Genomic DNA, 25,092 nt, shown 5'->3' with positions numbered 1-25,092 from the left:
ACACTCCACACACACACACACTCATAAGGTCGTCTCACTGCAGACAGCAGGGACGTGACACTTTGATCCTCGAGCTCCTGTCCTTCATGGACACACAAATGTGAAGGCGCAGACACACACTCTGACACACACTGTGAGGCTGTGGGACGGCCCCCATCTGCCTGTGACATTTAAAATTGATTACAAAGGGGGAAGATTGATTATGAGAACATTCATTTTTGCACTCGTTTCAGAATAACATCGTCTCGCGGGGCTCATAAATCAGAGCTGCGTCATCTTGAAGTGACAGAGGAGGGGATCTGATCAGAAGGCCGGGTCTTCAGGTCCAGCTCGGACCTTTTGGGATCATTAGAGCAGTTTTAATGATGAAGCAACAAACCCACAGAAGTTCATTTTCCTGTGGCTGTATGTTAAGGTCCAGGCTCCTGCACTGTACTTTTATATTTTTCCATGAATCTGGTGTGTGCTACAAACATAAATGAACAACTTAAAGCATGTGTGTTGATCAATCTGGCTCTTTTTGGAATAAATAAGACATCACCTGTGATTTCTGCTTTGTTTCACTGACTAAATGATTCATGTATTTTGCCATTTTATGGCTGCATTTGTTCCTTTTGTGTTCATATACTGTTTTTTAATGGAGAGTTCAGTGCAGGCATAGGAGTAACAAATATCTGGCTTTAGCTACGTTATCCCCCCCCCTCTACATCCAGGCGGTCTCATGTGCTGATGCTGTAACAGTCCTCACACTCTGGCCATGAGTGGAGGGTGGAAGACAGGCTGCTCTGCATGCAGATGTTCTGTCGATACACCTGCAGGCTCACAAAACCTGTCTGCAAACTGCTCTGTGTTTTCCCACATTATCTCATTGGTTTGGTCTCGGTCCAGCTCTATATTTCAGGTTTATTAAACTGGAATAAGAGCAGAGGGGGGGGGGGGTGTAGGACATGAGGCTGCCAGGCCAGCAGGGGTGGCATGTTGGTCTGTTTGGATTGGAATCAGCCGAGCAGGTGTCACAAGTTAAGTGGCTTCATTTCCTCACATTTGTTGATATTCCCAAGATATTTTCTCAAACTTGAGTGTGAGCAGTGGTGAATGTTGAACTCATAAGCATCTGTTTCAGCCCTAATGGTTGCTGCATTTTCATGTAGTGAACTCACCCTGAAGCAACTACAAGTACCAACAAACACGGCTTCATATCTGACGTGTGAGTTAGCATCTTTTCTCCCATAAAGCCCCTGAAAAAGACCCAGCACCATAAAATTACCTTTAAAGCGCCATAAAGCACTTAAAGCTGTGGCCCTTCTTGTTTGGTGTCTCTAATCTCTCCCAGCGCCACTTTGTAACCTCCCCTGTAATCTTCCCTGCAGGCCTTCAGTCACTCTGAGTCAGACTTGGGTCATGGGAACTCGCAGCTGCTCGCCCGGCCCCATGCAGTTGACAGACAGCAAGTTCCATCTCGGTTTGTTTGCTGATGCCCGTGAAGACAAAAAAAGGGAAAAAAAAAAAAAATAGCGCCTGCACCTGAAACAATCCAGAGTTTGAGTTTGTTGGATGGCTGGGAGTCCATCTTCTCTGGAAAGTAGGGCATAGTGTGCAGGCCTGCTGGGCGACACACAGTATAACTCTGGATCTAAGCACCAAACAGTGTGACGTTACACATCGGACTCTAAACTGACTTCTATTTATCTTCTTTATCAAAATATAAGGCTTGGAGCAGGGAGTGGGATGTATATTTTGGGTAATATATATAATGGGTAAGCCCCTGCAGTGGTTAAAGACAAGTGTATAAAACCCATCAACAGACGGGCGGTGATGAAAGCTGCGGTGCCACAGTCGACCACAGATATGTGTTTGCTTGCACTGATGGTTTTGTCACTGGTTTGCTAATCTAAATGCCCAATGAGGGTGACCTCTCTCCCAGACTGCTGATTCTAAGCATTTAGTCCACGGCGATGTGAAAACCACCTGAAGGCTTCCATCAGCCTTTGCCACTTGACCTAAAAGACGACAGACTGAATCCCGAAGGAGGAATCAGGCAAAATGAATTTCCCCATCAGAGGTTAAGACATTACCACACACAGAGTGCCATTGAGCAAGTCATCTAACCCCTGCTGACCTCCCTGTGGACCTGAGCAGAGTTTATCTGGATTATCAGGATAAAACGTACGAAGTGAGAGATGAAAACGTGTGTCGGTGGTTTCCAGGTGAATGTTTTGTTCTCTGGTTAACCAGCCCTGGGCACATGGAAGCTAATGAGTGACAGCAGTGTGGGAACGAGACATGTTTTCCTACCCTCACTCACCTTCTGTGTGTGTGTGACAGCGCCTCCTAGGTTTCTGTTCATGTCTGCATCTTGAAGTGTGTGTGTTTCTGTATTGGTGTGCACTGTGATAACCTCTGCCCCCCCTCCTTGTCTCTCTTTGTGTTTCAGCGAGCGTACACTGTGATAGTGGAGGCGTGGGACAGGGACAACGGCACACACAGCAACGGTAAGGCTCAGCACATGAAACAGATGCACGTTTCCACCTTTTACTCCGACACCGGCTGCCCCCACTCCGGTCAGAGCTCGGCTGCAGCACACCTCACACACACAGACATCTTTAAATGTTGTTTTTGTGATGTTTCTTCCAGTTGTCCTGGGCAACATGCAACCCTACACTTACTGTAATCTGTTCGGTATGAAATGATAAAATTATGTGAAGTTGGCAGCTGTGTTCTGGATGACGCTCTTTTTCTATGTGAGTCGGATAGAAGCCGGTGGCCTTGAGGGCTGCTGGAGAAGTCATCAGGTGTACCTGAGCGGTTTGGTGGTGCCTGCGTTCCTTCTGGTGTACAGCTGTATCCTGTTTACACTCACTCTCCTCTGGTCTCAGCTCTGTTCGGCTTTGTTTGCAGCACCACTGGGAGGAAGAAGGGTTAATTTGAAGGATGCAATCCGTGTGATTAGACGGCGCTTGGTTAGGTGTTGGCTTTCTGCTCCGCTCCTACCTGCAGGCAGCACCTGACTTCTTGTAAACAAAGCTTCTCGTCTCACTTTTACAGCATGTCAGTGTCAGCGTTTGGTGTCTGGACGGAGCTCTGACATGTAACTGACATCTTTATTCGCACGCCTCCACCTTTCCTCTCCTCCCAGGCTGTTTTCAGCTCTTCTCTATATTAAACCTGTGAGAGCATTGCCTCGTTAGGACATTCATTACAGACCGTGGCCCTCTCTTTCTACCCCCCCCCCCCCACTCCTCCTTTGCTCCCCTCTGTCCTCTGATGTCTGTCTCCTAATTAGCATCCCGGCAGCTGTCCGGCTACCGCGTGCCACTTCATTATCCAGGAACACAGTGTGACAGGCCGGCATGCAGGCTGCCGTGGCCTGGACAGCAGCTCTGGTGGTGGGACGCTCTAGCCTCGACCACCTGTAGGTGTGACAGTGATGCATGTGTATCCTCAGAGGGGCAGGGCGGGGACTCGGTGACGGTGTTCCACATCCAGTCTTGTAGACCTGGACTGTAGGACCCTGAATCTGTCAGGAACCTGTGTGTTGGATCAGAAACCACACCAAGCCATTTAAGACAACAGGAGCAGAAAGCCCGTCCTTCTCTTTTTACTCTGACTTTGCCTTTTTCTGCCTGACTTTGGGATTTTCCTGCTGTCGACACACGTCGGGGAGCAGGCAGGAACCTGTGAGTGTTACATGCAGGTGGAGCAAGCATCAGGGACACTGTAACATAATTAGAGAGAGAGAGAGAGTTCTCACCTGTCCAGGTGTGCCTGGGAACAAGAATGGAAAGACGTCCCAGTCAGGTTTGTTTTGCCCGTGAGCTCAGGGTGAGTCCTCTGATAGTCTGCCAGCATGAGTCCTGATCCAGCTGCACTCTGACTAAAAGGGGTATCTGCAGTGGCACGAAGATCTGATGTCAAACCGTCCCCTTAAAATGTGGACTCAAAGCCGCAGACACCTTTCTTCTGAAGGGGACCTGAAGTGAGCTTCCTGCCCCGGTGTGTGTGTGTGTGTTGGGCAGCAGGTCTGGAGAGGCCTCAGGAAAAAGAAGGTTGTTTATGCTGCAGGAAACCCCCGCCTGTACAAAACAAAAGAGAAACAAACATCAGGAGAACAGAGGACAGAGCTGTTGTTGACTGCGGGAGCTCATCCAGCCAAGATCATCCATATATTTCATGTTGTCGTCACATCAGACATCAGCCACACTGTGTACTGCTGACAAAGAAGTCCAACTGTCCTGCCTTCCATAGGGGGCACTCTGGAAACTTTATCTTTTTCTTTATTTTACTGTTTCTGGTTCAATATTTTGACTTCCCGGCTTGTTCTGTGGTTCAGAGGGAAGATACCTGTTCCCACTGTTCACCTGCTGTTCAGCAGAGTTGTGTAGTTCTTTTTAGGTCTCAGGGACAAAAATCTGTCCTGCTTTTGTGTATGAAGTTTGACACTATTGGAAAAAGAAGAAATCCATTTTCACACTGTCCTGATTTACTGAGCCTCACTGTGAGTTAACACACTGCCACAGATTCCAGTCCCACACCCACCACCTGAAACACCCAGGCAGGCACTCACTCACTGCTGTTCATCTCCAGCAATTAGATATAAAAATATAGACCAATCATGAGCTCCCTCGGTCGTGGAGGAGACACGCTAAGAGAGGCTGTTGTTACTAGGGAGAGCAGGAGAGAGAGGGCCATTTAAAACCGGCTTATATAAACAAGCAGGGGCTTCAGATCGGAGCAGCTGATCACGTCGAGAGCAGCGTCAGAGGGAAGACTTCATTTGGAAAGAGTGCCCGGTTTATCTGAGAGATTCAGTGTTCAGTTAACAAACTACTGTTCAAATGTTGAGCTTTCCGGGTGGCTGTGACCTTTGACCTCTTTACAGCATGGTGTTCGTAAGAGTTCTGATCCCCGAGCTGAAGACAAAGGTGACACTTTCCATATTATCAGCCATTCTACAGCCTTCTACAGGTCTTGCTTATTTTCCATCATCTTTTTATGCATTCATGATAAAAAGCCTGGAATGATGAGTGAATGTTTGTCATCAGTCCTCTCTTAGCGTAGCTTAGCACGCCACCATTTTCCTATCAGCAACATGCAGATGACTTCATTTTCCCTGCAGACACCGACACGTTTTCATACATCGTCCTTTTGACGTACAACAACGCTGTGAAAAAACGTCTTCTCAAAGTCTGACCTCTGACCTCCAGACACCAAATTACAATCCCTGCATCCTCGAGGCCAGTTTGTGCTAATTTTAGTAGAATTACCTGAAAGTGCTCCAGAGATATTAAACAGTAACTTTAAAGATTGAGCCGAAAAAACATCTGCAGTTCCTCAAATGGCCACTTGGGGGTGAATATTTTATAGAACTCACCTGCTTAGTTTATGGTGAGTCAATTAGATGAGTGATTAATCCTTGTGAGGACGGACAGACCTCCCTGAATCTGCTTCAGGAAAGACCCTGCTGTCCATTCTGAACCATGCATCTCCAAACTTGCTGATTAATCATTTTCTATATAATCTGACAGATTAAGTGTCTGTTTATGGCTTCAAGCCATTTAAACCCTCTTGGATTATCATCTAATGATACCCCTTGAAGGTGATTCCTCTGTCATGTCACCAAACAGCAAAGCCTGCTGGGTCACGGTGCTTCTGTTCCTTGAGAACAAGCTAAAGGGCCTTTCCTATGTCGCCCTTCCTCGCCTGTTCCCCGTCTCTTATTATTTCCGGCCTGGCTCCGATGGAGTCGGGGCTGGATATCCTGTGAAAGGGGGGGGGGGGGGTGGCCGAAAAGCATTTCAGCGAGCAGGAAAAGTGAAAAAGCTTTTTGGTTATCAAGCCCTCGCAGACCTCGCTCCTGTTTGTGCACGCTAATTTTCCTATTCTGTTTTTTTTCTTCTACATTCTTGGTGATGTATGAGCAGAGGTTACACCTTCCCTCTGATCCGGGTTAACAACGGGCTTTCCCTGAAGCCTCGTGGAATCTCACTGAACAGCAGAGTGGTGGGGCAGATCCCAAAAACCGGAATTAGCCCTAGTTCCGAAGTATGGCTGAAGTATGGCTGTTATGGCTGTTCGCCATTCTAACAGACCCAATACCCACATTGGTCAGCTGACCTGTTTCCTTTTCGTCCATTTTCCCGAGCTCTGTAGAAAGAGTGATGGACTGATGCATCCTCTGCCTTCTCTGTGTTTCATTTGACATCATTGATGATGAATATTTTGTCCACAGAGTCCGTTGTAATGTTTCTGTGTCCGTGCAGATGACGAGCTGCTGATCGAGCGCAGCATCTACAAAGGCATGATCAACCCCGGAGAGGAGAAGCAGCTGGTGGAGTACAAAAGCACCATCGCCAGCATCGAGTACGCCATCCGCGTGCGCTGCGACGAGCACTACTACGGCAGCAAATGCAACAAAGTCTGCCGTGCCCGCGACGACTACTTCGGCCATTATGTCTGCGACCAGTTTGGAAACCGAGACTGCATGGAGGGCTGGACGGGACCGGACTGCAAAACAGGTGAGGGAGGACAGCGTCTGTTTATGAAGAAGGAAAACAAACATTCCTAAACATAGACCGAGTTTAAACGGCGAGCCAAAAATAAACTGCACACATCAAAAACTGTCTGCGACCGCGCGGACGTAGCATCCTCAGCTCTTACTTCCTCGCTTCCCGTTTCGGAAGGAGCCTGGAAGTTCATGTCAAGTGTCAGGAATGCGAAGAATGTTTGGAAACTGAAGGCACCCTCAACAGCAAAGATCCTCCATAGTTTCACAAGAACAGGAAATGAGATTTTAACGATCAAACACCAAGGCCAGAATGATCTGTTGTTGTTTAAAATGTGTTTTTCCAGTTTTGATTTTGTCACTTTTTCCTTCCCAAAAGCCATCTGCAAGCAAGGATGCAGCCCCCTGCACGGGACATGCAGCAAGCCGGGAGACTGCAAGTAAGTCTCCTCCTGTGTTGTTGTTGGTCCCTCTTGTTGTGTTGTTGTTGGTTCCTCTTGTTGTGTTGTTGTTGGTTCCTCTTGTTGTGTTGTTGTTGGTCCCTCCTGTGTTGTTGTTGTTGGTCCCTCTTGTTGTGTTGTTGTTTGTCCCTCTTGTTGTGTTGTTGTTGGTCCCTCTTGTTTTGTTGTTGTTGGTCCCTCTTGTTGTGTTGTTGTTGGTCCCTCTTGTTGTGTTGTTGTTGGTCCCTCTTGTTGTGTTGTTGTTGGTCCCTCTTGTTGTGTTGTTGTTGGTCCCTCTTGTTGTGTTGTTGTTTGTCCCTCTTGTTGTGTTGTTGTTGGTCCCTCTTTGTTGACGCTGTCAGCTGTTGTAAAATACGAGCCTGTTTGGATGGAAACCCGCCATGTAAGAGCTTAATGAGGATAACAGGGGTGACACAACAGAGTGATGATGGGGGGGTTAGTTGATAACATACCAGGCAGCCCCCCCACCCTCCATCCCTCAGCTCCACTCTGATCCAGAAGCCATTGTTCTGCTTCCTGTTCTAAAGCTAACCCGCACTGAGAAACAGGGGGAGAGAGAGAGGCTTGTTTTTTCTGCTGCTTGTTTCCTCTCTCCACCACCACCACCCCCCCCCCCCTCTCTTCCAGTGCCGGCAGCCCACATCACCTCTTCCTATCCTGGACCTTGTTATGGCTCCAACTCGCCTGTTGGGAAGTGTGGATTCCACCCGAGGAGGGGCAGAGAGGAGGAGGGGCCTGAACCACTACCTGGTCCTTGACAGACAGGGCTGGATTTCTGTCAGCGCAGAATGTTACGAGCAGGAGTCCAGAGCAAAGATGTCACAGTCTCTGGACTCCCACAGGAGCTGTCCTGGGAGCTGTGCTTTCACTCTGAAATCAGTCCGGCAGCACACACTGGCAGGTCAAAGGTCCTGCATCAGCCTCCACAGGAAGTGAAAGAAGAATACTAAAACTAGAATATTTCAAAGTAAAACCAACAATAAAGGGTTAAAATCTGAATCCACGGCCAAAAGCTGGAAAGAGAGACGTCTTACATCCTGGATTCATCATGGCGTGTGATTTCAGCGATCCGCCATGATAAAACCCCACCGACAGACTCACACATCATGTTACCACATGAACATTAAGTCATGTCTGAGGGAGGATGACCACAGATCGCGCTCTGGAAACAGCCTTGGTTGGAGTGGAGAATCAGGCCAGTGGGACCAGAACTTTACTCTCAAAAACACCTCTGTGTCAGACGTATAACCTGATGCAGTGGCTGCATCAGGAGTAAATTCACAGGAGCCGGAGCTTTTTGTGGCACAACGGTTCCACACAGGGCTGGAGCCTTTAAAAAAGGCTGAGCAGGCGTTTGTCGTAGCAGCAGAGACATTTAGATTTGATTACATGTGGAACTGAACTGTACATTTAGACAGAGTGGAGCTTTAAAAAGACAAAGTACACACACACACACACACAAAACGCAAGTATTTAGAAATGCCAGGAGAGCAGAGAGCGAAGGGTAGGGGAGGGTGTTTTTACTTGTATTATTTTACTGAGGCAGGTTTGGTTTAGTTAAGATCACATAAATAAAACGAGGCTGACACTTCTCATTGCAAATGGCCAGAGGATTGGAGGAGAGAGGAACACCCTGGAATCTGCCTCAACATGTGATGTGATGCAGCTTCATGGCAGTCAGGAGCCGCTGCAGAGAAACAGGAAGAGGAAATGACTGTTTAGTTAGCATCTGTAAATGAGCGGAGTGTTAGCATACTCAGCTCATCAACCAGAGGTCGGTGCCTCAGATTTGCTCCTGCAGGTCGGGTTCAGATGGGTGGAGTTGAGAAAAACATCCAGCTTCGTCCCGTTTCACTTTCATGAACGTGCATGCACAGTTCTCACCCACATCACTCAGGTGCACTCACCTTTATTCCAAATGATACGAGCTCAAACCGATTCCCAGTTTGTGGTCGTGGAGACGGCTGATATGTCAACATCCTACTGTAAAACCCTCACATGTGGGTGCATGACTGGAAGAATTACAAAGAAATGCTGTTGTGTTGTCATGAAGCTTATTTCAGTTGAACTTCAGGAAATGACGTAAAAAGAAATAAAGTGAGAGTGAAGGGTTAAATACAGAGAGAGAGAGAGAACGGAGAAAAAAACTGGCCGGCAGAAGGAAACTAAAAATGTGTGTTTGGTATCTCGTTTCTTACACACAGCGCATTCACAACCTACGCTCCCTCATGTGACACTACTAAACATGTAGCTAGGCAACAGCAGGCTAAGTCCGTCCTCTGGTTCTTCGGCACGAGACGTTGCCTGTAAATAATTGAAGCACTCACAGCAGCAGCTCCATCTTCCTGTAGGTGTCTGACAGGCAGCAACAGGGCGGGGGTGGGTGCTGTGGTCAGCCGGGATATTTTCGGTTCCGTGCGCCCCCCCCCCCCCCCCCTTCCATTGATGGGACAGGGTGGTGGTGGCGGCGGCAGCGGGAACAGTAGCCCGGCGACAGGGCTTGTGGGTAATGCCACCCTTGGCTTGTTGTGGCCGCCTGAAACCATTTCCCCACTCTCTGTCTCTCTCGCTCTCTCTCTCCCACACCGCAGCCAGACAGGCTGTCCACGCTGCACGGCTGACAGTGTGCAGGGCACCGCTGCTGACCACATACAGTAGTAAACAACACACACACACACACACACACTGCAGTTCACACACACACAACGTTCTGTGCATCTTTTATGCAGGGCTTTGCTGCATTTTGATGGATCCTTGAGAAATCTCTGCTGCTGCTTGGTCAGTTTGTGAGAGCCGAAGGAAGGAGGAGGGTGAGGCGGGGTGAGGTGGGGGGGTGGAGGGGGTGTTGCTCCCCAAAAATAGCCTCCGGCAGAGAAATGACAGGACAGGTGGGGCAAGGTTACCACTGGCCTTGGAATAACAGAGTGCTGCCATAAACCAACAGATTAGCTAACCCTTCGCCGGCCTCCCCTTCGAGACGACTAACCCTCGCTCCACAAACCCGCCGCTCATTCCAAGGTTGACCTCAGCCGGGCTCACGACACAGGAAGAGGGCTGAGGGAGGACATGCAACACATGACATGTGTGTGAGAGAGAAAAACACTAAGTAGTAATTAGACGCCGTATCTTTCTCCAATCTGAGGATATGTTGTTTTTTTTTCATTCTTTAAAAAAGTGTTTTTTGCCTAACTGCTACCTGTCTCCACTCGTCATGTGCGCCCTGAGTGCTCCTCGGTGTTTCCACACATTCTAAAAGTATTAAACAACTGACCATTGCATGACCATCAGGCTTTCTCATGGGCACCTCGGTGTGAAGCTGCAAACAAGAACACAGCCTCAGCGCGCTTACAAAATCAGGAGGCACTTACATTACTGACTGTTGTTGGACCTGCTGAACTCTCCTCCACATTTTCCTGAAACTAAACGACAGATATAAAATAAATAACCTTGTGTGTTGCAGGTGTAACTACGGCTGGCAGGGGCCGCTGTGCGACGAGTGCTTGCCGTACCCCGGCTGTGTTCACGGCACCTGCAACGAGCCGTGGCAGTGCACCTGTGAGAAGAACTGGGGAGGCCTGCTGTGCGACAAAGGTCAGACACCAAGTGTGCAAAGAAGCCCGGCAGCTCACCTGCGATGTGAAATGTAGAAGTAAAATACTGTGGAATGGTCCTTTAAACTCCAGCTTTCACACTACGCTGCACATCAGCGGTGCTGCAGCCTGCTGGTTGTGCTGAGCGGTGCCACATGTTTTGGCTTTTGGGGAATTTTTGTGTAAAAGAAATAAGATCTGGTTACATTTTTGTGACATCACAACTGATGCATTCAGGGACAGATCAGAATATGGAAACTCCGCTGTAATCACAGTGTCCTTGTGACAGTCTGTACCATCTAATTCAAACCCTCCGACAAGATTCTGGTGTTCTGAGGGGTTTATTGTTGGTTTGTGCCACAAAGGTCACAGGAGTTGTGATGCAGGGCAATTTAAGGCGGTAAAACTTGCATTGCACGTCTTCAAACCCACAATCCAGTCTGTCTGAAAAGAAGCCAAGAACAAGTTTGAACACACAGCTGTAGAAAGTCTTTATTTTCCGCCAGTATCTGTGCAGTGCTGCACAGCTGAGGGTCACATTAACGCTCTTTTATGGTGCAGACCTGAACTACTGTGGGACCAACCGGCCCTGTAAGAACGGAGGGACGTGCATGAACACAGAGCCGGACGAGTACAACTGTGCCTGTCCAGACGGCTACTCTGGCAAGAACTGTGAGATCGGTGAGTAAATCAGACGTGGAAATATGCGCCGCTCGTTTTGTGCCACAACACGTTTAAGAAAATGAATCCGATCCGAGTTTTAGGATTTGATTTATGATTCTGTTTGTAGCGGAGCACGCCTGCGTGTCTAACCCCTGCGCCAACGGAGGGACGTGCCACGAAGTCCATTCAGGGTTCGAGTGTCACTGTCCGGCGGGATGGTCGGGACCGACCTGTGCTAAAGGTGAGTCTGATATTCAGCTGTGTGACCAGAAGTAAGTGGACACTCAGAACAGTCTATTTTTAGTTTTAAAGGTGTAAATCTTAAAGCTGCACGCTGCTAGAGCTGCAGCTGACGGTGCTCTGGAGTGATTGATTGTCCATGATTAGTCCGTCAATGTAGTCTGACATTTGATGGACAAACCAGTCATCATTGTTGCAGCTTTACAGCAGATGATGAGGGTTTAGATGTCTGCACAAATAAAGCTCAAAGAACCGATCCTCACAGTTTGCTGTGGAAGAACTTGTCTGTCAGACTAGTCAGAAACCAGACATGTGTAGGGGCTGTGTGTCCACATACTTTTGTCCATATAGCGTCTCTGAAGCCAGAGCTGGAGGACACAGCAGGCTATAAAGGGATGTTGTTTGTTTGTATCTTAGACACCGACGAGTGCGCCTCCAGCCCCTGCGCTCAGGGCGGGACCTGCATCGACATGGAGAACGGCTTCGAGTGTCTCTGTCCTCCTCAGTGGACGGGGAAGACCTGCCAGATAGGTGTGCATTTCTCTTAACTGCAGCTCACAGAGCCATCCCAGTGTTGCATGTTTGGATGATATTTCGGTGTGTTTCCCCGTGTTACAGCTTGTGTGTTTATCCTGCTGTGTTGTTTAACCAGCACTATAACCGTGGCAGTTCATTTCTGTGTGTGTGTGTGTGTTTGTGTATATACCGCACCCAGCGGAGACACTCGCTGAGTATCATCTGCAACTGGAGCCAGGTGACTTGAGTAAAGCTTAAAATAACCCCCGGCCTGGCAACTGCTAGCCTTGGGACCAAATATACCCCGCTGGGGGGTTATCTTTGGCTCCAGACGGGGCGTAACGGAGGAGTATGTACGCTACGGTAAAGGCGACGCCCCAGCATAGTGCAGTCCCCCCCCCCAAAAGCCACCACCACCTCAGTTTCAGCCAGGAAACACTTTCTAACCTGTAAACATGCACGGGGAGCGAACAAACAGCAGCGTCTTGTGTTACTGATCCTGCTATTATCAGAGAGCTTCCCCCCTTTTCAGGCAGCAGGGTGGTACCTGTGGGAGACGAGGAGCAGGGCCGGGGGCTGAGGGGGAGGGGGGAGGTCGGGTTTTTGGGAAAGGGCTCGGGGTGTTTAGTTTCAGCAGGCCAACAGGTGCCGCTTACCTCCTGGGAGTAGTATTAATGCACTGTGTTGGTTTATAGTGGGCGCGGCGGCGTGGCGGCGCGGTGAGCGCTGCCTCTGAAACTGACCACTTGGAATGCCGCAGGTTGGCCTTCAGGGAATGCAATAGAGAGACATTAACCCCCGAGGGAGGGGGTGGTGAGGACAGAGCAGAGGGGCGATGGAAAAGCCGTGCGAGAAATAAAACCCCTTCAGACATGAACTTCACGCTGTAAATGTTCTGGCAATTCTACATGTTTGAAAAAGACCCCCAGTCGTCTGGCTCCCTAAAGCCCCTGCTGCTGATGTAACGGAATCCAAGACGGTTTCACCAGTCACAGGGTTAAATCTGCACTTTAATACGTGTCTTATTTAATCACAATTTCTACTTTACAAGAAAATGGAATGAAGTTTTTTCTAATGAGGATGAAAAGAGGAGCAACGAGGATATAAATCACCTCTTAACTGGTCTTGATGGCAAATAAACAATGGGTTTCAAGTGTTTTGGGAGAAACATGGCTGACATTCCGGCTGACGATAGTCATAAATCACAGCATGGGTCATCAGTGGGAGCGTCACTGTGGAGTGTGTCTGTCAGTGTCTTCAGCAGCAGTGTGTCCACGCTTGGTGACGGGGCTTCAGAGCGCTGACTCCTCCTCTCTGTCTCTGGTCTCCGTTTTTGCAGACGTTAATGAGTGTGCGGGGAAGCCTTGCCTCAATGCTTACTCTTGCAAAAACTTGATTGGTGGATATCACTGTGCCTGCTTTCGTGGATGGGTGGGCCAGAACTGTGACATCAGTCAGTATCAATCCAGCAAATCATTCGTCTCCAGCCTCTTTCCACCTGCCTGTAGCACGCAGAGCTGAAACCCAGACCCCCTTTAGCTAACTAGCTAAACATGTTAGCATTGAACTAATGGGTACAACGCCAAAGATCTGACACTCTGAGTAGTCTTCCAAAGTCTTAAGTATCCACCCAGACTTGAGTCTTAGAATACTCCTATCAGGACTTTCAGACTTGACATAAATGAGTCCTCTGAAAGTTTAAACTTTGACGTGTTGATGGAAATTCTTAGTCCTTCAGGTTATTTTTCATGCATTAGCATGTAGCAGCATCTTAAGCATCTTAAAGAACGAGTCCAGTTATCCTGCTTCAAGAATCTGAGTCTTGGACTTCAGACTCGGAATAGTCTTCTACAGATTTAAATTTTAGATGCAGAGTTGTCCTCTGAAGGCTTGAGACTTGACATGGACGAGTCCTCTAGAGACATAAAACCCAACATGGACAAGCTCTGTAAAAAACCAAACACTTGTTTCTAGTCCTCCAAAGACTTTTAACTTCACTTAAACGACTCTCTAAAGACTTCAGATTACCCCCCTGATTCTTAAGACTTTGGGCCGTCTTCTAAAGAGACTCAGACTAGTCCTCAGGGGAAGGAATCGAGACCTGGACCAGTCTGAAATAGAAGAGAAGCTGGTCAGCCAGGTGTTCTGGGCTTCAGCTCTCTGTCAGTCTCCTTCACAGATCTCTGATGGCTGATCGTAGCTGCCACACACTGCCTGTCTCCTTCTAGAGTACCCCCCCCCCCCCCACTCCCAGATTATTACTTTAAATTCTTCACATGTAGTTGTTCCTCCTCTCTAGTTTGTTTTTTCTTTGCACGTCCTCACAGCCCTCCTTGCACCTCTGAATCTCTTCCAGGCATGGATCTCTTCTGCTTTTTAGCCCTATCGAACGCTTTTCCTGCTGCAGCAGCTGCACGTTTCAGCAGCGTTCTTCCATCCTGACTTTTTCTCTGATTAATTTCTCCTCAGATGTGAACAGCTGCCACGGACAGTGTCAGAATGGAGGGACCTGCAAGGTGAGAACAGCTTTTCTACCTTTCACACACACTGAACTCTTTGTTGGGTTCATATATTTCCTAATCGTCGATGACACAGTGGGAACGCTGATGATCAAAGTACCTGTCAGAGCATAAAACAATATGCCCAAGGGTGTTTAGGTTTCTGAGTGTTCTTAGGTGTGTTTATACAGAACATTCAACTCTTCTTCTTCTAAAGCCCATTACACAAAGATAAATCACATTGATCCAAATAAACCTGATTGATTGGTATGAGCGAAGAAACCCATCATAAAAACCTCAAAAAGGATGCAATTTTAATATCTGAAGATCCATTTTTCTGACAGTAGATACTTGTCTTTGTACCAGGAGGTAGCCCGAGGCTACCAGTGCGTTTGCCAGCCGGGCTCTGTGGGACGGCACTGTGAGATCCAGAGAAACCGCTGCGCCAGCAGTCCGTGCAAGAACGGCGGGCGCTGCCACGCCCTGCAGGACGGCTTCATGTGCGAATGTCTGCAGGGATTCTCTGGTACAACCTGCGAGGTGAGGAGGGGGAGACACAAAGCAGAAATATAGTTCTTTCATTGGTATCAGCTGCAGATCAGTCAAGGGATTTTAGCTCATAACAGGTTTCTGAGGGTTAAAGAAGAAGTCTTGACTTAAATTTGAGTTTTCTTTTTGAAGCTTCAGAACAACCCGTGTAGCCCGAACCCTTGTCAGAACAAGGCGCGGTGCCACAGCCTGACGGGAGACTTCTACTGCAGCTGTCCAGATGACTACGAAGGTAAAACCTGCTCCGAGCTCAAGGACCACTGCAAGACCAACCAGTGTGAAGGTAACACAGCGTCTGGGCATTTTAAAAAAATTACAAAAAAATACACTTCCAAAATGCCCTGCAGCTAATTTTCTTCTTGTTTTTTTTTTAAACCCACAAGTGATTGACAGTTGCACCGTTGCCGTGGCAACCAACAACACCCAAAAGCGGGTGTGGCACATCTCGTCCAATGTGTGCGGACCGCACGGCCGCTGCATCAGCCTGCCCGCCGGGAACTTCAGCTGCTCCTGTGAGCCGGGATTCACAGGAACCTACTGCCACGAGAGTGAGTCACTATCAGCCGCACACTGACACACACACTGACACACACAGACACACACAGACTATATTTATCATCAGTTACCATCACTGGGAACCACATGGTTCTTATGGTAAATCAGGCTCCTGTTGCACTAATCATCAAACATGAGCAGCAGAGATTGTCACAGCTGGCAGGTGTCCAGAAAACCAACATTTTGTTGTTTGTCATCATATCACATGTTGGCAAAAAAAAAGGTAAAGGTCCTGGTGAAGGTCAGCTGATTCAGAGTTTATCTGACAGTGAGACTGATCCATTGAAACAGAAACTGAGTCCAGGATCTCTCTTCTCACTCTGCCTGCAGACATCAACGACTGTGCTTCGTCTCCCTGTAAAAACGGAGGCACCTGCATCGATGGGATCAACTCCTTCCAGTGTTTCTGCCCCGACGGCTGGGAGGGCAGCCTTTGTGATGTTGGTGAGTGGGTGAGGGTGTGTGTGGGGGAGAGCCTTGCCAAGTCATGGTGCTTGTGAGTCACGTATCCCGGGAGAAGAAGCAAAGAGAAGAACACTAGCAGAAAGACAAATCCAGGATTTATTCAGATAAATTAGGTTTTCTGCAGATTTGCACATTTGCAGATGACACTGTTATTTATACTGACATATATGGGAGTGAATAAGGAGACCGTCACATACATTCTGATCATTCCTGCTAAATCCCACAGGGAATATTTGACTGTGACTTTTGTTCCAGATGTGAACGAGTGCAGCAGAAACCCCTGTCAGAACGGAGGTCGGTGCGTCGACCTGTTTAACGACTTTAACTGCAACTGTGTGGATAACTGGAAGGGGAAAACCTGCCACTCACGTAAGTGTGGCCGCACTGTCTCACCCGTTAGTCTAAATTATTTTAATCTTTTTCTTTGTTCTCCAACATGCCTGATCTTATATTCTTGAGCTACTGCAGCTTCTTAATCGCCCTCTGAGGCGCCGCGTGGCTGCTGTGCAGACATGTTTCCTCTCTGATGTCATCTTTGGCACCATCTTTTTTGTTCCAGGTGAGAGCCAGTGCGACTCCACCACCTGCAGTAACGGAGGGACCTGCTTCGACCACGGAGACTCCTTCCTGTGCAGCTGTCCCTCGGGCTGGGGTGGCAGCACCTGCAACACAGGTCAGACTCTGTTCAGGCTCTGCTGATGTTAGCTCAATATATAGAACACAATGTGAACAGACATGTTTTTTTTTAGCCAAGAACAGCACATGTGACTCGGGTCCGTGTGAGAACGGAGGGACGTGTGTCGGAGGAGGAGACGCCTTCACTTGTATCTGCAAGGACGGCTGGAAAGGACCCACCTGTGCTCAGAGTACTTCTCGCCCACAAAGCTACTTTTTGACTTTGTGCTAAACTAAAATCATAAAAACTGATTTTTTAATCCTCATTCTTGCAGATGTTGACGACTGCAATCCACACCCCTGGTAAGACAAGTTTGTGTTTTTGTCCACTTTTGTCTCTTTGGACATGGTCTTTGATCTTAAATGAAAATACATTGTAGTGATTAACATGATTATTATTTCAGAACTTCTCTCTTTACTACAACTACAATCTGAATTTCTGAGATCATTTTGTCGTGAAATCAGAATACTACAGAATAACATCTGAAGAAGAGTCTCTAATCTGACTACAAGGACGTGCATTTGAGATTTTACTGACAAAATCATCACAGAAATGTCACACAAAGCACAAAAGCCGCCGCTCCCCTTCCTCCTGTTTACCTCCTCCTCCTCCTCTTCATCCTCCCCTGCAATGACTGACAGGTGGATTAGAGGCTGGTTTGGTGAGAGAGCAAAGGGGGCAAGAGAGTGTGAAGAGACGCCTCTCTCACCATTCACAGACCCCGACCTGAGGCTAGTTGTGAAGAGTGGAGGTGTTGATAGAGGGGGGGTGGAGGCTCAGTATGTGGTCTGTGTGGATTTACATAAGAAGTCTGGACATTGATCTGGGATCAGGCTGCTGCTGCTCTGAGGCTCTGAGGCTTCTGTTACACGTGTTCCTTTAAAAGTGGGGGTGGGGGGGGGGACTAGTCCCAAACCAGACCACTCACAGTGATCTATGTTCTCTCCGCAGCTACAATGGCGGCCTCTGCGTGGACGGCGTGAACTGGTTCCGCTGTGAGTGCGCCTCAGGATTTGCCGGACCGGACTGCCGCATCAGTGAGTTGCCTGGGAACCAGGGGTTAAGGTGGGCGGGGGGGGTCAGAGGTGAAAGGTCGCAAGCGGGGGAGCGCGAGCCGATTGTTTGGGGGCGACAGATTAGAAGCTTTTTTAGGAAGACGGTCTTAACCTCTGTGAGCCGAGGTCAGAGCTGAAGGTGCGTCAGACGGGTCAGTGCGCTCTCCCGCGGCATTCTGGGAGAAAGATCTTTTCAGAGTATTATTCATTGGAAGACCAAACTGGTGTGAAGCCATTGTGCAGCAGTTCCAGCTCTCACTGAAGATATTTAAATAAACATTCAAAGCTGTTGGAGCTGAAGTGAAGCGAAGGAGAAAAGATGCTGAATCTGATCTATGACGAAGATTTACCTTCCTTTGGCTCGGTCCACCGGTCCATCTGGATTTAAGACGAATCTATGAGAAACAGAAACACACACAGACACAATGTTCTCATAGTTTGCAGCTCTACTTTTAAACGTCAGATTTCAGGAGTGAAACGATCCGTGTGTGTTTTTCTCCTCAGACATCGACGAGTGTCAGTCGTCTCCGTGTGCTGAAGGTTCCACCTGCATCGACGAGATCGACGGTTACCGCTGCGTCTGTCCTCCGGGTCACGCCGGCCCTCGTTGTCAGGAGTGTATGTACAGTCAATGTTTGTTTACACCTCCAGGACGACTTCTGACAATCTAACCGTTCAGTCTTTCCTTCTGTCCTCCAGTCATCGGGCCCGGGAAGGTGTGCCGTCACGCCGGCCTGCAGTTTCCTCACGGCAGCCGCTGGGAGGAGGAGTGTAACTCCTGCCAGTGTGTCAACGGCAATGTCCGCTGCTCCAAGGTCAGCCATTCCTCTGCACCTCTTCTCCACCCGGTCTGAATTCTCCTCTAAAGCTCTGACTCCATCTTCCTTCCTCCAGGTGAGGTGTGGTCGCCGGCCCTGCATCCTCCCGAAGGCGCTCCCTCCTCCGGACGCTAACGCCCCGTCCTGCCCCGGAGGTCACGAGTGCATGGAGCACCAGTTCCTCACCTGCTTCTCGCCGCCCTGTCACCAGTGGGGCGTGTGCTCAACGCCGGACACGCCCACACCCGTGCACACGTCGTGCGAGCCCAACAGCGGTTACCTGGACAACAACTGCGCTCACATCACGCTGGTCTTCAAAAAGGACAAAGTGCCGCAGGTAACCGAGCCGCTCGACGCTTCTGCTCAGGGACCAAAGGCAGCGGGTCTGAGGAGAGTTTAAGATTTAACTCTGTGTGTGTTTTATGAATGGAAGCAAACCCCCACTCCTCTAAGATCTTACCCCCCCTGACTGGAGCAGTCTTAGAAGGAATTAGATGATGTGATTGTTCCTCACCAGCAGTGCAGATACTAATCTGTCTTGTGTGTGTGTGTGTGTGTCACAGGGCACCACTGTGGAGAACATCTGCTCGGAGCTGAGGTACCTCCCGGTGACTCGGACGCTGGCTGAGGAGCGAGCGCTGCTCATCCTCTGCGAGGTGTCCTTCTCAACCAGCGACGCTGTGGAAGTCGCCATGGTGATTATCACACACACATTCATATGTAGTAATCACACACATTCATCATGTGACTGCTGCTCACATGTGACTCCATCATGGCTTCCTGCTTGTTGCTGAGGAGGACAGAACTTTTAGATTTTCAAACTGGACATGTAGAATAAAGTGTCGAGTTTAAAGAATTTCAATCATAAAATTCGTAATTTTGTGGATGAGTTTCAGTTTTGGGGTTTAAAGGGTTAAATTGGATCCTTTTTCTATTTGAAAAGTGGAAGAAAAACGAAGTGGGAGAGGCGTTTGAAGCTTTGAACAACATCTGGATGAGATTTAGTTTTTCTGCCGGAGCACCTTGCTGATCTCCTGTCCTGTTTCTTCTTCTCTCTCTCTCTCTCTCTCTCTCTCTCCCTCTCCCTCTCTCTCTCTAATGCTCTGTCTTTCTCTCTCGGCCGCCCAGACTTGGGGGAATCAATCACTTTTGGACTCTAAGCTCTTAATGGAGGAGATTAACTCTCACTCCTCTGATGTGCGCAGGCATGTTTTGAGCGACAGATACAGGAAAAGGAGTGGCGAGCCTGACATCCACCCAAACCCCACAACGAGGCCTTCATTAGAAAAAAATAAATAAAAGCTCACTCCCACTCACTGTGGACTCACATCACGGCGATATGTCAGCGCTCCCTTTCCGAGCCGTGGATGAAAACGTTTTAATCTCAGCAGAGTTTGAGGCCTGTGTTTGTCTTAATTATACTGTGATAGTTATTAACACCGGAAGCCATGATGGAGTCACATGACCAACACTCAGAGAGTCTCTGTCTGACCTGCAGCTTGTGTCCAGAAAATAAAATGCAAATAGTTAAATATATACATAGCATATAATGCTAATTGTCACGTCTCTGTGCTCGGAGCCGTGATCGTGCTGTTTCCGCAGAGCTGCGAACATCTAGGGACGTCTTTGTGAGGTCTTTTGAGCTCCTTGTTGGTTACACTCACATTATTTTGTGTGTTTATCTTCAGCAGAATGTCTGAAGATAAACAAGAACACGGACCAATATGCAAATTTACAGTCCACAGGCTGATCTTGCTGCCACTACAAAAAGAAAAGCTGATTTGTTTCTGTACTTTGGGGCAAAGTTAACACAAAGAATCACTAACGAACACTAACCTGTGTGCTCGGGGCTACAGAACAAGCACAAAAAAACACATTCATCTGTCAGAATAAAAGACATTCTCATCCTAACATCTGGCAGGCTGTGCACCCCCCCCCCGCTGGGACCACAGAGGGTGGAGTTAATTGCCTAATAAGGTGCTGAGGGTGCAGCAGGGAGGAGGGATTAACCGTGTCTGTGTAGTTCAATTAGGACAAACAATGGAGGGGAGGCCAGCTGTGCTCCCCGCTCGCCCCGGGACAAACACTCCTCTTTTCTTCTCCAGAGGAAATCAGCAGCTCATTCACACACCTCTGACCCCGCCCCCCAGCATGACTGACAGCTCCCATCACAGGGAGCACACAACGTGTTTATACTGATGCCACGCACACACACATACACACACACACACACACTGATGGTCCTCAGTGTAAAGTCCTGAAGCTGACGGACCTCAGCTGCAGCTCAGACAGATGCTCTCTGAATTGTCACACATGGTGCATTCAGGGACCATCAGAAGGTTCAGAATCACTCTTCCCCTCTGATCCGGACCTGTTGTGCACATGTAGGGTTAATGCATTAAAAAAATGTCCTCTGTCCTCTGTCTCTACAGTCTTTTGAGCAGGATGGACGGTCGAAGGATGGCGACTGCGGACAGATCCAGAAGGCGGCGAGCGCCATCACCAACACACTCTCCAAACGCCACAACAGCTCGATCATCTTGGCCGTGGTGGAGGTGAAGGTGGAGATGCTGGTGGAGTGTCCTCGTGTCGGTGAGTCAGAGACTGTCTCCTCCCACTGTGGCATCAGAGGCATCTTACTTTCTGTGTTCTTCGCTGCTAACGTCTCCCTGTCCCCCCTCAGGTTACCTGGTCCCGGTGCTCTGCGCCGTCTTCATCCTCCTCTGGATCTTCTGCATCGTCGTTTGCGTGTGGTGGACCCGCAAAAGGAAGAAAGAGCGCGAGAGAGCGGCCCGCTCCGAGGACACCACAGTCAACAACCAGCTGGAGCTCGGGCGGAGCAACGCCCCCAAGGACAACCGAGACAAAGACATTCACTATGAATGCAAGAAACTGATGGGCCCCTCGGACAGGACGTGCGACGGCGCCGAGGGCGAGGAGGAAGGGGAGCACGAAGGCGAGCTGGAGGGGGAGCACGAGGACGACGAGGAGCGGCCGCTGGGGGACAAGTGCGCGCCTCAGAAGTGCTCCATAGTGGGGGCGCAGCAGGACAGGGGGATGATGGGTAAGGGGGGGGTCATCTGCACGACGCGCAGCGGGCCGGTAAAGGCGCCGCACCGGACGGCGTACAGCCCCAAAGACAACCGGTGTAAAAACCTGAACGCCGCCAAGCTCAGCGAGGACATCAAAGACCACTACGTGTGAGGACGGAGGGAAGACGTTCAGTTCTTAAAAGCACCAAACGTGAAGATGACAGATGCTTTAATTTTTTATTTTTATTTAACGTCTGCGGCGCGGCGCCTCACCAAAAACAGACAAAAAAAAAACACGTCACAGCTTCTGGAAGAACTTTCTGGTTGGTTTCGGTCCTCAGGCTTCATCAACACGGAGCGCCATCGGCTGGCAGCTGTCTGCCTTAGCCCCGACCCGCGGGCCTTTTCTACGCTGTCCTCCAATCACGTCTTTTTATTTAAAACAAGTTTATATATTTACACTTAAAGTTGGCACAGAGAACCCACGGTGTGACGCCTGGCATGAGAATCTCTTTTGTTTACATCCCTCTTTTCCACTTTACGTTTTAAAGGCTTAACGGTTCTTAACCCTTTCAGAATAATGTTCACTGCTTCCTGTGTCGATCCTTCAGTATTTGTTGGGTAGAAGTGCCTTCAGCTCTCCTCCTGTCGACTGTCTGCAGATCCTGAACTCACATAAAGGGAAAGAAGTCCTGGAAGCGCAGTAAAAGCCTTTTTTCTTTGTACATAATGTAAATATGAAGAAATGGCTGTGTATATTTGAGTTTAGTAACTTAAGTGATGCTTTGTATCATAGTTAATCTAAAGATCGTTTTGTGTTTTTTAATGATGTCATTCCGTTTGTCAGTGTCTGGAGGCACTGTGACAGGTTTTATACAGATTTGTTTTGAATCATGTGTTTATTTGTTGTTTGGAGAGCCTGTCAGTTACTGTCAGAGGTCATCAGCCCTCCAAAATGATTTTTTATTTGATTGTTTTTGCTCTCTGATTATTTTAAAAGCTCTGTTAAGCTTAAAAAAAGTCAAAAATAGTTTTGTTTCTGTATCACAGTGTGCGAACGAGCACGCGGTCTGAGGAGGAGCGGCGGTGCGAGAGGTCGAGAGGCCGGCGTGTGGGCGGGGTTAAAGCGTTCTCTGTGTGAAAGCAGCTAATGTTTCAACAAAAATACATCTAATAATTTAATGATGTTTTGTGTCTTGAATGAATACTGCAAGTTTTCATGTTAGCATCCTGTTAGCATGCGGCTCAGAGGCAGCAGAGCATCAGAGCAGCTCAAACGCGTCTCTGCTTCACTTTCTTATGTTTGTAGGAGTCGTGTTGTGAGATCATCACATCACTGCTCCATGGCTGAGTTTGTCTGAGCTCTGCCGCTCATCCATCGACTCCTCGGGTCTGTCTGGAACCAGCACTGGCTTTCAAACAGAGCTGAAGCGCCGCCGCCGCCTCGTCGCTCTTCAGCCTCCCTCTGTTACTGTTCGACTCAGCAGGGTGAGCTGAAGCACTGAGTCCTGTGTGTGTGTGTGTGTGTGTGTGTGTCTGTGTGTGTGTGTCTGTGTGTCTGTGTGTGTGTGTGTCAGTATCCTGACCTGTTGTGTTTTTTCCTGCTTCTGCGTGTGTTTCTATTCTGGTCTAATGAAGGGAACAAGTTGTGTTGTTGTTGTTGTTGTTGTTGTTGTTGTTGTTTGTGGGTCTGTTGCTGCACTAAGAACACACAGGAAGAGACAAATGTTTAGCTGGGTTGGAGGGAGTCAAACATCGTCACTACATGCGGATGATTGCTTTTTTTTTTTTGTTCCTGCGAATCATTAAAAACCTGAACTGGTTCTCTGACTGTGTGTCGGCCTCACAGCGAGGCTGAGTGCACAGCAGTGTAATTATTTTGTACAAAATTTGGTAAAAGTCTTGGTTTGTTAGTGGAATATTTTGTTTTGTTCTTAGAACAATCCTATTATTTATTAAAGTATTTTATACCAAACCTTATGCAGTCTTGTCTTTTTTATATTGGATCGGATGCTAAAGTTAAAGGTTCAGAAAATATCCATGTATTTTTCTTTTTTCTTTTTAAACGTCCCAACGTTTTGGTTTTCCGTCCTGCAGCACCGATCCGCCATCTTCCATCTCCCGCTTCATTTAGCGCCAGTCCAGTGAGGTGAGTCCTGGCCGACTCGGCGGGCCCCTGTAATGGCACTGTGGGAAATGATTAACTTGAGCCGCCGTGTCTGAAAGCCTCCCAGCAGCTGTGCTGGACATGTTTAATGCTCGCTGGGACGCTCCGTGCCCCGCTGTGTGTTCATTAACCCGGCAGTTGTTTTGGGAAGAATGGGAAATGCGTCTGGAATCCCAGGACTGGCGGCTCGATGCGTTCGCCGCGCACGCTTCCACTGACCTACTTGGAGGGAAGTACAATGCAGAGAGCGGGAGGTGATGGAGGATCGCGTGTTGTCTGGCGGTAAACTGACACCAGATTCCTGCAGGCTTGTGGTCGGCGCAGGTTCATTCGATTGTTTCAGCGCCTCGTCGGCCTCCTGTTGCTGCACCTCCAGGGTCTGTTAGAGCCTGAAACAAAGGCTCACAGGGGGCCTCCAACCATTCTGTCATGAATACTGACAGCAACCAGCGTTTCTTTATTTTCTTTGTTGTTTGTTGTGAAAGGACGTGAGTGAGTGGAGGCAGGTAGGGCCTTCCTAGGGAGGGCTCCTTCTTTCATTGCAGGCTTTGTACTTTGCCACTGCTGTAGATATTTGTCGTCTTTATGGCCAAAACATCCGCATTTATTCCACATTTCTATCGTGTTGGAATCCATGCTGCCTTTAGCCTTTACCGTTGTTTACGTACTGACACGCCTGTGATCTGTGAGCCCACCATATCCAAGATGGCGGCACAGTGTGAGTGCTGTTCCTCGTTTCCATGACGACTAACCTGTGCATCCCGTCATGCTCGGACAGCGCAGCCCGGTGTGATTCGTGGCCCATTTGATGCTCGTCCTCTTGGATCACTTAAACGCACCATTGTCTCCGTGGTGATGGAACGAAGACTTCGCTTGATGTTTAACTGTCGTTCATCACTTTGCAGGCGGCTCACTGTGGCAGATAATCTGCAGGAGGAGGAGGAGGAGGATGCCACAATCACCAGCGGTGACAGATATTTGAGCGCCTCATCCATGGGAAACATGAGGAGCTTTGAACATTCTGTGATGACTTCTAGTCAGAATAAACTGAGATTATGTGATTCAAACTTTCAGACCTCTGATGTTTCCTCTGTGACGTCACCCAGAGCTGATCTAAGATGGTCTGATCACTTCCTGTTCATATCAGCCTGCATAAATATGGCATTTGTTGTGTCTGTGTCACATGTTGCTGTGAATCAGAACTGATTAACCACCTGATACCTGCCGAGCTGCTGTAAGAGTCTGTTCGTGTTTCCATGGCGCTGGAAGCTGACAGGAAAAAAGCCAGCTGGACTGTGATGCCGC

General features: G+C 48.6%; 1 protein-coding gene across 2 annotated transcripts in view; it reads left to right on the top strand.

The window, feature by feature from the left end:
- Positions 1-23,600, top strand: part of LOC114427089 (protein jagged-2-like) — a 32,555-nt gene extending 8,955 nt beyond the window's left edge. The window contains exons 3-26 of one of the 2 annotated variants that reach the window (XM_028394855.1): positions 2,435-2,492; positions 6,261-6,515; positions 6,882-6,942; positions 10,424-10,554; positions 11,115-11,234; positions 11,344-11,457; positions 11,874-11,987; positions 13,312-13,425; positions 14,442-14,488; positions 14,837-15,010; positions 15,152-15,302; positions 15,403-15,567; positions 15,905-16,018; positions 16,295-16,408; positions 16,599-16,712; positions 16,789-16,905; positions 16,990-17,017; positions 17,667-17,752; positions 18,275-18,388; positions 18,470-18,585; positions 18,665-18,925; positions 19,152-19,283; positions 21,021-21,180; positions 21,272-23,600. In XM_028394855.1, coding sequence (XP_028250656.1) covers positions 2,435-2,492; positions 6,261-6,515; positions 6,882-6,942; positions 10,424-10,554; positions 11,115-11,234; positions 11,344-11,457; positions 11,874-11,987; positions 13,312-13,425; positions 14,442-14,488; positions 14,837-15,010; positions 15,152-15,302; positions 15,403-15,567; positions 15,905-16,018; positions 16,295-16,408; positions 16,599-16,712; positions 16,789-16,905; positions 16,990-17,017; positions 17,667-17,752; positions 18,275-18,388; positions 18,470-18,585; positions 18,665-18,925; positions 19,152-19,283; positions 21,021-21,180; positions 21,272-21,792 — 3,381 coding nt within the window. In that variant the 3' untranslated portion in view covers positions 21,793-23,600. The remainder of the gene's footprint in view (positions 1-2,434; positions 2,493-6,260; positions 6,516-6,881; positions 6,943-10,423; positions 10,555-11,114; positions 11,235-11,343; positions 11,458-11,873; positions 11,988-13,311; positions 13,426-14,441; positions 14,489-14,836; positions 15,011-15,151; positions 15,303-15,402; positions 15,568-15,904; positions 16,019-16,294; positions 16,409-16,598; positions 16,713-16,788; positions 16,906-16,989; positions 17,018-17,666; positions 17,753-18,274; positions 18,389-18,469; positions 18,586-18,664; positions 18,926-19,151; positions 19,284-21,020; positions 21,181-21,271) is intronic. The other variant, XM_028394856.1, reaches the window with a different exon arrangement.
- Positions 23,601-25,092: the final 1,492 nt, after the last annotated feature.

Source organism: Parambassis ranga, chromosome 22 (assembly GCF_900634625.1).
Source record: "Parambassis ranga chromosome 22, fParRan2.1, whole genome shotgun sequence".
Classification (NCBI taxonomy): Eukaryota; Metazoa; Chordata; class Actinopteri; family Ambassidae; genus Parambassis; species Parambassis ranga.
Note: the sequence above shows the minus strand (reverse complement) of the source record. Positions and strands in the feature narration are given on the sequence as shown.